The sequence below is a fragment of the Prionailurus bengalensis genome, chromosome C1 (assembly GCF_016509475.1).
Source record: "Prionailurus bengalensis isolate Pbe53 chromosome C1, Fcat_Pben_1.1_paternal_pri, whole genome shotgun sequence".
Lineage (NCBI taxonomy): Eukaryota > Metazoa > Chordata > Mammalia > Carnivora > Felidae > Prionailurus > Prionailurus bengalensis.
The window spans coordinates 193,702,316-193,716,482 of NC_057345.1; the positions used below are offsets into that span (position 1 = coordinate 193,702,316).

The 14,167-nt window shown below is 41.8% G+C and overlaps 1 protein-coding gene across 3 annotated transcripts in view; it reads right to left on the reverse strand.

Annotated features, from left to right (window-relative positions):
- KLF7 (Kruppel like factor 7) overlaps positions 1–14,167 on the reverse strand; it is a 92,115-nt gene that overhangs the window by 43,127 nt on the left and 34,821 nt on the right. The window contains exon 2 of one of the 3 annotated variants that reach the window (XM_043577625.1): positions 4,271–4,901. In XM_043577625.1, the coding sequence (XP_043433560.1) occupies positions 4,271–4,901 (631 nt within the window). Of the gene's footprint in view, positions 1–4,267; positions 4,902–14,167 lie in introns of all 3 variants that reach the window. The other 2 variants (XM_043577626.1, XM_043577624.1) reach the window with 2 other exon arrangements.

Sequence of the window (14,167 nt, forward strand, 5' to 3'; positions counted from 1 at the left end):
GATTTCATTCCTGGCCTTTGTCCTGACTTTGTCAACATGACTCACTCTGCATAGTGTACGTGAATCTCCATATTAGAAAATTTTATTTGAATTTCCATATTAGGCAAGTCTGATCAATTACCACAAAGTGCCATTTCAATCCCAGGCTTTTTTTTTTTTTTCCTTCTTCTCAGAAGTGACCAAGAAGAAACGTGGAAAACAATTCTTTCTCTTTTTGCATAGAAACTACTAACATTTTAACAAACTGACTTGTGCGGAACATGCGCATAATAAAGTGATTTTTTTCAACTGAAAGTGAAGATTTCCTTTGCATCAAAATATAAGGACAATTTAGCTGACTCCAAGAAAATGAATAAAACTATGATCATAATTGAATTATTGAGCAAGAAAAATCCGTTACACAAAGACCAGAAGACAGAGTGGGAGAGAAAGGTCTGTAATGGTTGGCTGCTAAAGGACATTTTTACGCACATGCCAGCACTAAGTGCTCTTCGTGATGAATAAACCATATGTCCATTTTTATATGCTTCCTTTCACTAAGATCCTGAGACTTCACAATATTCCCTTTGTCCCAGTCCCTGCCTTGTCTTCCCCCTCCCTCGGTTCCCCCATCCCTAACTTCACCTCCTTGGGCAAACAATATTTGTGCCCTAGCTACCAACTTGAACATCTGCTACCTTAAAAAAAAAAAAAAAAAAAAAAAATCACCTCATTGCCTAACATGCTCCAGGGCAAAAAGTTTGAAGGATTCAGCATCCTCAAAAGAACAGCCACAGAAGGGGGGGCTGGAGGGGGAGGGGGGCGGGGAGGCATATCTTTTCCAGCTCAGTACATTCTATCTATATAAAGACTAAATGAATAACATTTTAAAAATTCTTCAGTGCAAGCAAATCCATGTTACCAACAATGTATTGTCTTTCTTATGCATACAGGGAGACCCACACACTTTATTTTATTTCATTTTTCCAACTGTGTCTCCTTTTCAACATATTACCGTATAGAAGAGATACAGCATATACAGAACTCTAGAGAAAAGGAGGCCAATGGTTTCCCTCTTTTTACCAATTGTTTTCTCATCTTCTTCTTTTTTTTTTTTTTTTCTGTCCCCAAACACTTACCCATCTGAAAGATAAAGAAATGTTTCCACTGGATTAAAGTGAGCCCTGTGTTAAAAGAGCTTGCCCGAATCCAACCAGAGCCCGTTTCTTTTAAACTCCATTTCAACATTGGGTCGGCAGTTCTGCCCTTTCACTCGCTTATATTGGCGACTCCTCCAACCAGAATTCCCATCGCCATATACCTTTGCCCTCAAGCTTGTACTAGTCCATTGCTTTTATATGTTTGCACTTAATTTGATTCCATCCTTCATGCTTTTTTCATTATTCTTAGTTCATCCACACCACATAAATTATCACCTCTGTGTTCAGTTCCCCATGTGCCCCATTCACACCAATTCCAAATAAATACTTCTGATTCTCATCCATTTGATCCAAATTAATTCACACTCTCTCTCCCCATCCTCCACCTCCACCTCCCCTCCTATTTCTCTTGTGGCACCTACTTTTCCTTCCACGCTTATCTAGGAGGGAGGTTTTACAGGCAAAAGGCTTCCGGAGGATGCAAGGTGATTGCTTTCTGCATTGTCTTAGGAAAGCCGAGCTCTACGGTGCTTCCACCTTCAATGAGCCGACGGCTGCACATCCAGATGCACTTTCCTCAACTGGTGTCCATGAGCATCGTCACCCCCTACACAGGGTGACGAAAAAGGCTTCTTGCTTTTCGATGGTATTTAACTTTGGCAACGGCCTTATTTCCAGTATACATAGAGCTGTTTTTTCACACGATCATCACTAATCAATGGCAACAGCAATCCTACTAACTACAACCAACTCCACTACCATCTTTCATGAGCTCTCACGGCCTGCCACGTCTTTTACATACGTTTATTCATTGAGCCTTCAAAACAATCCAGAATGTAGACAAAATCATCCCTGTACTTTACAGACGGCGACACTGAGACTTAGGGAAGACAAAGCACTTAACCAGGTCACAGATCTAAGAAGCGCAGAGGAGCCAGAATTCAGACCGAAGTGCACCAAACCACAAAGCCCCGCTCTTCACCACTCTGCAGTGCTGCCTTTCAGTAATGCATGGTGCCTCCTTGGATAAATCCCCCGCGGAGAGGAGTCTTTCCACTAAAGTCCACCCTACGGCAAGTGGTTGGTTGCAGGTGCTGGGGAACATAATGAGCTCCACCTTGGTAATCGTTCCGAGTAGACGATGCCCAAAAAACAAAGCACCGAATAAGGGATCACTCCTAAGAGGTCTCCTTCTGACACGTCCGTTGGGCAAAGGGGATAGGAAAAAGGAGGAAATGCTCTGGACTCCCCCTTGGAAAAAAGAATCCTGCTTCCCCAGAGCCTTCCGGCCTCCATACTAGGCAGGATGTAGCCCGTCTCAAAGTCAATAATTCAACAATGTGTCCATACTCATGAATTCCACGCCCCCAACGAAGCTCAGCATTCTTGCCTCATCCTGCTTTCTTGGGTTTCCTGAGGAGAACAGGAAGTGAGTCACCAATGAAAGCCCGGGGAGCACTGCAAGGTCTTGCCATTACTTTCCTCGTTGACTTGAGAAGAAAGAAATATAAATAATGATGACCTTCGGGACACTCTCAGGGAGGGAAAGAAAGCTGACTCTCGCAGGGGATGTTAGCCTTGGTGTCTGTGGAGTGGACAACTCAGACCCAAATCCTCACGGGGAACCCTAAGTGGGCCTGAGCTGTGGGGTTCAAGAGTCACGTTAGGAGTCACGTCCCATGAACCGAGCAGGAGCTACATAGGCAGTTAAGTGCAGAACTGGAGGAGTACGTGCCTCAGTCCTGTATAGCAAGGAAGCAATGTATTCTCATGCTCCCATGGGAATGGCTTTGAGGTTCAAAATGGTGATTTCTTCTGGACATGTATGCTGCATCTTACTTCAGGGAAGTACTCCTGTCCTGCACAAAAGCATTTCACGCCCCCCCCACCCCAGCGCACCGGAGCCGCAAGGGGCCTTAGGCCAGTCTGCGTGACAGACGTGGCAAACGGGTCCCGGTGAGGCAAAGGGACACTCTCAAGGTCACAGAGCTAGTTAGTGGCAGGGTTAGAACCAAAACTAGCTAGTTCGTTTTTCTGATTTTCCAGCCAATGAACTCTTCACTGCACACGTCCTTGGTGGCACAGACCAAAACCCACCGCAGAGCACCAGGAAGACGAGCTACAAGACCAAAAAGAACTCCCGCCAGCCACTTCTCCTGGCTCAAATCCAATCACGCATTTCTCTCTGGCTACACTCTCACTCTGCTGCTTCTGCTTCTGGAGCTCTTCCCTACTCAGTTGCAGTGTACAAGCAGTATGCACAACCACACAGGCGATACAGCCGGGACTCATTTAAAAGCCACCAATGACAGTAATTGCTCCTAGGATGCTAACGCCAAGAAGAAACACCATCCCTAAGCGTGCGTCTCAAAGCACACGACGAAGACCAGGTGTCAAGGAAAATGCCAATCTCACTCTTTTCGCTATAAACCCCACTCTTCCAAATTATCCCATTGCTCCAAAGATCACTACGATTCCTGGGAATCACGCAGATAGTCCTGAGAAAAATATACAGTCCCCGCCAGTCCCCGCCCTCCCCTACCACACACATAGCGATGTAATCACTTTAGCAACTTCTCGGTAACAAGCTCATTAAAAAGCAATTCTGCCATCTCCCCATAAAGCACGCGCCAGAGAACAATGCAAAAGAGGAGATGCCAATTAATTATAGAATGATCACATCTAATGAACTCTGAAACCCTCCTGCTGTTGGTGACTTTGACGAAAAATCAGGGACGCCCCGACTACCTTGCGTAACTGTGAATTCTTTCAAATGGGCCTCCTCAGATTCCACGGTTGATCAAGGCTGCAGAACTACACTCCTGAAACACCGACGAGTGTCGGGAGGTGCCAAGTGCCCCGACGGCCGGAGCCCCCCCATTGGGGCATCCTTGGAACCGCCTGGTTCCACGCCGGGGTTGGCACGGCCAGCCCGGGGCCTGCACCCGGGGCCTCTGCGGGGGCTCAAGGTCACGCGTGTGTCCCTCAGCTGCCCCGCCCCCCGGCCCTCGGGCCTGGCTCCCACCCCCTGAGGCAGCACGAGGCCGCTCCTCGGAGCCCCGACGCCCTTCCCACCGCGAGGCTAGAGGAGGAGGAAGAAGAAACCACGTGCGGCCAACTTGTACCACTACCTGTGTGAGTCCTCTGGTGGGCCTTTAGGTGGGAGCTTTTTGTATAAACTTTCCGGCACCCGTTAAACTGACAGCGGTGAACCCTCTTCTTGTTTTCGGGGCACGCCTCGGCCCCAACCCCTCCTTGCTCGCTGTCGCTCTGTCCGCTCTTAACTGTCCCCGCTGCCGCCACGGCCGCCGCCGCCGTCGCCACCCCTCCCACCTTTACTGAGCCGAGCGCAGCCTTCTTGGCCACCAGTTTCAACGTCACCGTGCCATCCACGGCTGAGAGAGTCTGTGAGGTTTTGACCAGATGGCGGCTGAGCTCAGGGGACGAGGGGGGCGTTAATGAGGTCACTGCGTTGAGCTGGGCCTGGTTGACGGCCGTGTAGCTGTCGAGAGAAGAGCTGGTTGGCTGGAGGCTGAGGCAGGTCTCAGAGAGCAACTTGTCCCGAGAGAGCAGAATGTCCACGGCCGAGCTCTTCTCGCAGATGGTGGCTTCCACGGGGAGCAGCAGCGGGTCCAAGCGCCGGAAGCTCTCCTCAATGCACGGGGGAGGAGAAGCATGGAGGAAACAGTCCAAGTCCTCACCGAAGGTCTCCGAGATCCTCCTGGGCTCCGTCTGTAGGTAGCGTTCCAATTCAAGGCATGTCTGCAGGGGGGGAAGGCGGGAGGGAGAGAAACAGCCATCAGAGGCAAAGAACACCATGAGGCCACATGTTGACAGGCAGAGCAGGGAGACACAGAGAATGGTTTTGCGGCCGGAGTCTGAAATTCTCTTGGTGGAAGGTCTGACCCTGTTATTTACTCCCTGAAGGCTTCTGAAGGGTTCCTAAGGGCCACATCATGTGAGTTTAATGAAGGGGAGCTAGAGGCCCAGAAGGGCTGTCTCGCCCGGTCAGGATCCCAGAGAATATTCGGGGTTAAAGTCATCTCCTGCCCTACCACCCAAGTCGGCAGGTGAGATGCTCCAAGCAGCCCCAGGAGTTCCCGCGTAAGCAAGAGGCAAATAGAATCACACAAAGTTTTTCATACCAAAACAAGACTTCCCGTACTCCACGTTCGTTTTTCAAATAGACGGGGGCAAGCCACAAAAATAAGTCAATTTTCCAACCTGCCCTGAAGAACAAACCATACCCACCCAAACTAACAGGTGACCTCGGCCACGATGCGCCAACAGCAAGCTCTGTCCCGGATTCCCTAGCTGGCAGGAACAGACACTGTTCTCAAGAATGCCTCTCACAGAATCTTTGATATATAAGACAAAACTCCCATTGTGTACAGCAAGTTATTCAAAATACGATTGCTACCTATTTTGTGGCAAGAAGCATGAGTCCCATTACAATGGTTTAGTACCTCTGACTATGTGATAAGAATAGGTTCAATCACAGCTATTTGACTTGCTAAAAGATAGGACCCAATAGATTTCAACGTAAAGCTTTCACCTGGTAAAGAAATAGAGCAAACTGAAGAGTTCAGAGTTGCAACAAATCTTCACCCATGGTGCTCCTCAGACTTTGTAAGGTGGTGGAAATGCTGTTGTGGCAACAGTGTGGATATTTAAGTTTGTACTAGAAAGCTCTCCTCACTTTCAAATCCCACTAACTTGCACCATCAGCTCAATTTGCTCTGGTTTCTGGGCTCCGACAAAGAAACACTGATGACCAATTTAAAATGAGACTAGCTCCTAATTTACTGCCTCCGTAGAGCATCTTCGATTTCAACCAGTGTTCAGAATCTAGGCTTTTATTCTGTTAAGAATAGATTTTAATGATATGCCTCATGGTGCTGTGTATGTTAAGGATTTTATTTTGGTGACACTTCAAAAGGTTGTTTTTGTTTTTGTCTTTGTTTTTCTCTTATCCCATTTATTCTCCCATATATTTGTAACAGTGATGCACTATCAGTGGCGTTTACCTTTCCCCGGATATAGAATCATAGAACCATGCAGTTTCAGAGCTCTTTGTCTGGATTTTATATAGACTGTGCTTCTTTACCATGTGCATATGTCAGCATTTTACCTGTTTTTTCTTAGACTGCATGCAATAGCCATTGCCATTGCTTCCCTATTTTGACAAGGTTCTAGCTGCATTTGCACTAGGCTTAGTACTTAACCTCTAAATCAGAATCCATTGATGGTCACTGCCTTTGGTATATTCTCTGCCAGCCTGCCCTTCGGGGCTTCCAGTCCCCATCTGTATCCTCATGACATCTCATGCCCGACTTCTCCTCCTTGCTCGTCTCACTCCACTCCTCCTCTCTGAATAACCCAAGCTCTACCTGTGAAGTTTTCTTTCCTATTTGCCAAAGTATCTAATACCACTGTATAAACTTTAAACTTCAAAATCTTTGAATCACTACTTATGGTCTCTCACTGGTTATACACTTATTTGTCTTGTGTCTTCTGTTTATTTTTTGTTAGTGTTTTTTATTGCGGTATAGTTGACCTATAACATTGTATCATTTTCAGGTGTATAACATAATGATTCCATACTTGTATACACTGCAAAATGATCACCACAGTAAGTCTGGTTACCAAAAAGATTGGTTTTTAATCAGCCTTATGGTAAAACTCTGCATTAGCGAATAAGACAAAATAAGATTGTTAACTATGAATTAACTTTGGCTTTCACTGTTGACTTTTAATAGTATAAACTAATGAACGAGTCTAATCTTCATTCAACACTCATGTCACAAGTTTTCACTCAACTACTGTGTTCACAGCAAGGTACAAGGCTTTCTGTGTGTTGGAAGCAGATATTATTAGAGCCACGTGAGGTAGGTGCGGAATAAGAAATTACAAGCTAGGGGCGCCTGGGTGGCGCAGTCAGTTAAACGTCCGACTTCAGTCAGGTCACGATCTCGCGGTCTGTGAGTTCCAGCCCCGCGTCAGGCTCTGGGCTGATGGCTCAGAGCCTGGAGCCTGTTTCCGATTCTGTGTCTCCCTCTCTCTCTGCCCCTCCCCCGTTCATGCTCTGTCTCTCTCTGTCCCAAAAATAAATAAACGTTGAAAAAAAAATTAAAAAAAAAAAAGAAATTACAAGCTAAAAATGACATGAATTTACAAAGCAAAGTGATACCAAATAACATAACATAAAGTATATTGATGAGTTCTTAGGGGATGAGTGGACAATGAATTTTACATTCTATAATATAATGGTATTAATCAAGAAAAGCTTGTGGGAAAAGTAAGTTTTGATTCTGTTTTACTTATTGATTAAATAATAGCTCTGGTTGAGTAGCTAGCTTCCCATCACTTCATATTTGAAACCAACACTGCCACCTTCTCAGGTCTAGAAATCTGCATTATCTTCAGTTGCCCCTTTTCTGAATTCCAGGTCTCAAAAATGTCTTTGCCCTTTGTCCATCTCATTGCTAGAAATTGCCATTTATCTCTCTCCAATAATGAAACCCTCAGGCTTAGATGCAATGAATTCACTTCTGAATCTTACTCCTAAAGCCTCCCTTTAAGCTCCTCTTCTCTTTTAAAACCCTTACCTACCAAGCACAGTGCCTGGCACCCAGAAGGTATATAATATCTATCAAACAAGGACAAAATCAACTTTATACTCTTACTTTGATTATTCTATCTCCTCCACTCCACAGAAGTCATCTCCTGACACCCTATCCTGGACCATGCTGAGGCCAGCAATCTTAGAAATGAACACTGATACATGTCTTCTGGAACGTAACTGTAATGCTTCTTCAGCTTTGCCCAAAACTGATGAACCAGATCTTTGAGACACAGATATGTTCTGGGTAAAAATCAGCTGAATCATGGATGATAAGTTGTCCGTCCTTGAGGCAGTTTTTTGCTTCACACACAAAGATTATTTCACAACATAGTCACCTCTGTCTTTTGATAGAGTTTCTGTATGTCATGTCTTCTTACATACTTTCTAGCTCGAAGATTTGAAAGCCACTAAGAAATTGTTGTGATCGTTAGGAAGCTCAGATGTCTTCATATTCAGAGTTGTGGGCAACTGAGAGATTCTAAACACATTTACATACTTTTCTGGGAAGTTAAAAAAAAATCTACCCAGTATGCCCTAGTTTAAATCCCAGGGGCACACAGGTCACACTAATGATCTAAAGATAGAGATACATCTACTAAAATGTGGGAAATGCTGGACCACTTAAGAGCAGCTATCATCTGCAACTCTAATGCAGGGCATTCTTATTCCATCTGAGAATCAGAAAAGCAGGAGTACCCATCAGGATGTGCTGGATAACCCTATGAAATCATTTTGTAATGATTTTTGTCTTGAGAAATCCACTTCTTATAATATTCTACTTAGAGAGAAGAGAAGATTTTGTTAATCAGAAACTCATCAGAAGTGCTGGGAAATAAAATGTCAAGAATGAGAATTTTAATGTTAGATTATTTATAAGCCAAAGAGAAAGTTTATCTCCAATGTTTTTCTTTAATGATTACAAGGACTCCCTTAAGAAATGACTCTGATGTTTAATTGGAATTTACTCATAGATGTTAATACATATATACAGAGAGAGAGGTTTATATAGAAATAAACATGTATATGTGTGTGGGGGTTTACATACATATTTCCTAGCTCTGTCTATAGGAAGAGTCTACAAGCAAAGACACCTTGGTAGCAGTGAGCGCACCTACTATACAGATCTTGGTTTCTAAATATCATCATCCAATAAAGGGAACCAGGGCATATTGGAGAAACAGTTGATTCAAAGTGTGGGGCAAAGTAAATACAAGATGAGCCTAGACTATCTTGTGGTACTGGAAGGTAAGGAAGTGTTCATAAAGTGGTAGAGATATGTCAGAAAGACTCAGGAGCCAATTTGAAGGAGCTCTCAGTGGCCAAATCTGGACAATATGAGCAATAGCAATGAATCGTGATAATGTATTTTTAACACATGGAATAAAATTAATATCTATGAATCCATAGTGATAGAAATAAATAGTTGAATCAATAAACAAATGGAAAGGGTTAGCTTCTCCTTTTAATAAAACTATAATTAATAAACATAGAAGTGATGATGGAAATAGAAAATCACCATTAAGCAAACAAAAAAGTAACAATGACTACAGGCAAGAATCACCAAAGGATGATAAAATTAGTACATGAAACTATAATGAGAAGCAAGATATTTGCCTATCTCAAAGTATCCCCCCCCCAACAAGGTGGATATATTTTAACTACATAAACAAAAATAATAATTTAACAGTAAGGAAGCCTGGCATGCACCACTTTAAATATACGATCAAAGTCAGCAGCACCAGTAATAAAACATAATCATATTTTGTACCCTGGTATGACAGGCTGCAAAGGGCACAAAATTATTCTATTCCATTCCTGCCAAAAACATATAACCTCGGTGTAATCATGAGAAAACATCAGAACAACCCAAACAGAGGGCCATGCTACAAAATAACTGGCTAGTATTCTTTAAACCATATCAAGATCAGGGGTGCCTGGGTGGCTTAGTCAGTTAAGCATCTGACTCTTGGTTTCTGCTCTGATCATGGTCTCATGGTTTTGTGAGTTTGAGCCCCCATCAGGCTCTGCACTGACAATGCAGAGCCTGCCTGGGATTCTCTCTCTCCCTCTCTCTCGGCCCCTCCCCCACTTGCACTGTCTTTGTCTCTCTCAAAATAAATAAATAAAAACTTTAAAAAATATATCAAGATCATGAAGAACAAAGGAGACTGAGAAGCTGTCCCTGATGAGGGGACTAAGAAGATATGATAACTAAATGCAATGGACTTTGGATAGGAAAAAGACATGGATGGGAAAAATCATTTAATTCAAATAAAGTAAACAGATTAGTTAATGGCATTGTATCAATGTTAATTTCCTGGTTCTGATCATTGTACTACGGTCATGAAACATTAGGGGAAGCTGGGCAAATGTATACAGGAACTCATGCACAATTTTTGCAACTTTTCTGTACGTTCAAATAATTTCAAAAGAGAAAGAGAAAAAAAAAAGAAACGACCATTAGCAAACTAGGAGTGTCTCCAGATTGCAAATTTGGATGTAAAGTTCAAATATTTGTTTATCTACCAGAACCAGAGATTTACTCTGTCCCAATGACACTGTAGCTAGCAAACCCCAACTCTGAGACAGCAGATGTCAATTGAATTACATAAATTACGCCTTTCCAATACTTCATGTGGGAGATATGAGACTTCCCTCAACCTGACCTAACAATACAACTTAAGACTTGAGCCGCTGGATCAACTTCCACTCCTTCAAAAATCCATTACAGTCAGCAACGGGAAGGAAATGTACCCAAGTACCAAGTGATTTTCTTATTATTTATGAGGTCCAAATGAGCTTTGTGAAGACACTCCAACATCTCAACTTCAAAATGTGTGGTTTCTTCTCCTAGTTTCATAAGATCAACTGAAATTGGTTTTGAAGTCATCTTAAAATTTGATCATCCTGAAATCTTTTTTAATACTCTCTCCATTTTGTTCATAGTACTTACTGAAACATGCTTATTAAAAGTGATAACCCAAGCCTTAGTTTAAAAAGAAAAAAATTCAAACCTATTACTGCCATGCCTACAACTTCTGTGACAGGTTCTGGAGGCAGAAATTGACAGAGAACAGAATAACCCAAGTCTTGTAGCACAAATTAAGTTCCCCCAAATCTCCCAATGTTGGCAAGAGGTAGTTACTTTAATGGGATCAAGAAATATGTAAGAAACTTGGCCATATATGGGCATGATGATGCCAAGGTTACCAAATGGTTTTCATTAAACCTGTCCTTCTCTCATCATCAATTGTATGAAATTTGTCATTCAGGACTGCAAACATCTCCAGTCACTTTTGCCATTTCCCCTACAACCCTCCCCTAAAGATTCTCTTTACCTATTTTTCCACTCTTTACTTTCCCTCGTATTCATATGCTTGACATAATCTTTCAACTTCCCTCCCACTAATCATTCTTTCATTCAAAGTTCAACATAGTCTATCTTCTTCAGGAACCTTGGTCTAGAAAAAAAAAATAGAGTTAAGAAAATATGCTGACTGCCAAGTGTTGAAATACACACCTCCTCAATCCTGGACAAATAAACAGTATCTCCAAAATGAATCTATGAGTCCATAGACTGATGGTATGCCTGGTTTATTAAGATCATAATCTCCTTGTGATTTTAGTTTGCATTTTCCTAATGACTAGTGATGTTGAGCATCTTTTCATGTACCTGTTCACCTATTAAGGTCCTCTGCCCATTTTTAAACTGGATTATTTGTTTTCACGCTATTGAGTTGTACGAGTTCTTCATATATTTTGGGTATTAACTCCTTGAGTACAAGGTTTGCAAGTATTTTTCCCCCACTCCACAGGTTTTATTTTTACTTTATGGATGATTTCTTTTGCTGTGCAGGAGGCTTTTAGTTTGAGGTAGTCCCACTTCTTCATTTTTCATTTTGTTGCTTCTGCTTTAGGTGTCATATCCAAAAAATCATTACCAAAGCCCACGTCAAAGAGCTTTATTCCTATGCTTCATTCTTGAATGTTTTCTTTACACCCATGCCAGCATGACATGGGTGCAAAGGAAAGGGAACCCTTGTACACTGTCGGTGGATCATAAATTGGTGCAGCCACTATAAAAAAACCAGTATGGAGGAGCCTCAAAAGAATTAAAAATAGAACTACCATATGATCCAGCAATTCCACTTCTGGGACTATATCCAAAGGAAACAAAAGCACTAAGTCAAAAAGATATCTGCACCCCCGTGTTGATAGCAGCATTATTTTTAATAGCTGAGATAAGGAAACAACCTAAGTGTCCATTACTGGATGAATGGATAAAGGAGTTGTAGAGTATATATACAACGGAATATTATTCAGCTGTTAAAAAACAAGGAAATACGGGGTGCCTGGGTGGCTCAGTTGGTCAGGTGTCTGACTCTTAGTTTGGTTCAGGATATGATCTCACGGTATGTGCTAATGAGTCGTGTGTTGGACTCTGGGCTTACAGCGCAGAGCCTGCTTGGGATTCTCTCTCTCTCTCTCTCTCTCTCTCTCTCTCTCTCTCAAAATAAATAGGTAAACATTAACTAAAAACAAGGAAATCCTACCATTTGTGGCAAATGGGTGGCCCTTGCAAAAATTATGCTAAGTGAAATAAGTCAGACAGAGAAAGAAATATGCTGTATGATCTCATATATGGAATCTGAAAACAAACAAAACAACAACAAAACTCATAGAAAAAGAGATCAGACTTGTGGTTACTGAAGGCAGAGGGTCGGGGGAGAGGATACTAGAAAAGGTGGTCAAAAGGTATATGAGATATATAAGAACTAGAGATGTAATGTAAAACATGATGACTACAGCTAACGCTGGTGTGTGATATACAGAAAAGTTTTTAAGAGAGTAAATCCTAAGTGTTCTCATCACAAGTGTTCTCCTTCTCATTTCTTTCTTTTTATTGTATCTATATGAGAAGATGGATAATGGGTGAACCTACTGTGGTAATAATATATGTAGGTCAAACCATCATGCTGTGCACCTTGAACTTCCACAGTAATGCATGTCGATCATTTCTCAATAAGAAAGAAAATTTAATAAATTAATTTTTAAAAATTACAACCTTCTTAAAAGCAATGATCATACTCCTTAAGTTACATGAGTACTCAAACAATAACAGTAATATTTCAGAAATAAACTTCTCCCTTATTATCTCAGGTGGCAAAGATATCTAAGTGTTCGAAGTGGTGTAAAGTTGTAAGAGTTAGAACTTTCTAAAAGAATGAGCTAAAATCTCCTTACAACCCCCATCCATAACCACCACCATAACTACATCCATAGTCAGTTGGGCACACTCTAGTCCAGTCTCCTCAATGTCTCCTCCTTTACAAACCAAGTGTTTAGAACATAAAAAGTTCTTGTTTTCATTTCTGTGTCTTTTAATGTGAACATAAGATAAAGCCATTGGTCCAATATTTTTGCCATCACTCATTACTGTGTCCTTATGATTAATTATTTGGAGTCTTTGTATCCATGAATACTCAAGTTGGTGAATCAAACACAAGATAGAAAAGAAAAGAAATCGCATTTTGTGAATTATTTTTTTCTGGAATAGTATAGAGTCAATTAAATAAAATGCCACCTACGACTACCTATGTTTATAATTAATTGTCAGTCATTTGTGGTCCCTTTAGCCAGCTACCCTTAATCCCAATCATTCTACCTATTTCATTCACCTAAAAGATCCAAGAGTTAAAAGGGCAAAGAGATCAAGCAAACTGGGGAAAGAATATAGATGCAAAAATATAAGGATATATCGTTTTCTATTTCATGGAAACTTGCAAAGTCATGTTCTTCTGAGATCAGACCTGGACCTGATGATGATGATATTGATGATGATGATGATGATGATGGTGATGGTGATGATATAAATGGTGACGATGCTTCTAGCAAGGAAGAGGTGAACTCTGTTCCCAGAAAGAATGCTCACCCAGGTAATTGCACATGCAAGTAACTGCATCCGGCTACCCATGGGAGCCCCTTCCGATATTTATTATGTGTGGTTTTGTCACGTGCTATTAACCATGGTACCACCATCCCCAAAGAGCGTGAAGTGCAGAAACAGGGAGATGAATCCCTTACCTTTCTCCTGGGATTGTCCCAAAGCTTAATTACTTTTTTGCACTTTAAAATCTTCACACACATCCCAGGATGGAAATAAAAGTGACACAAGATAAGCCAGTGATAGTGGGGTAATTTGAGCTTCTTTTTAAAAATTATCTTCTAAAATACTCTTTTTTTTCCTAATTCCTTCTTAGATATACTTTATGCTTTATGTATACTTTATACTTTTTATACTTTATACTTTTTAGCAAAATCTGTATTCCTCTGACTCTTGAAACCAACTCTGTAGGACTGCAAAGCTTGATATGCATGGGAATTTTGTGATTTTTTTTTCCCC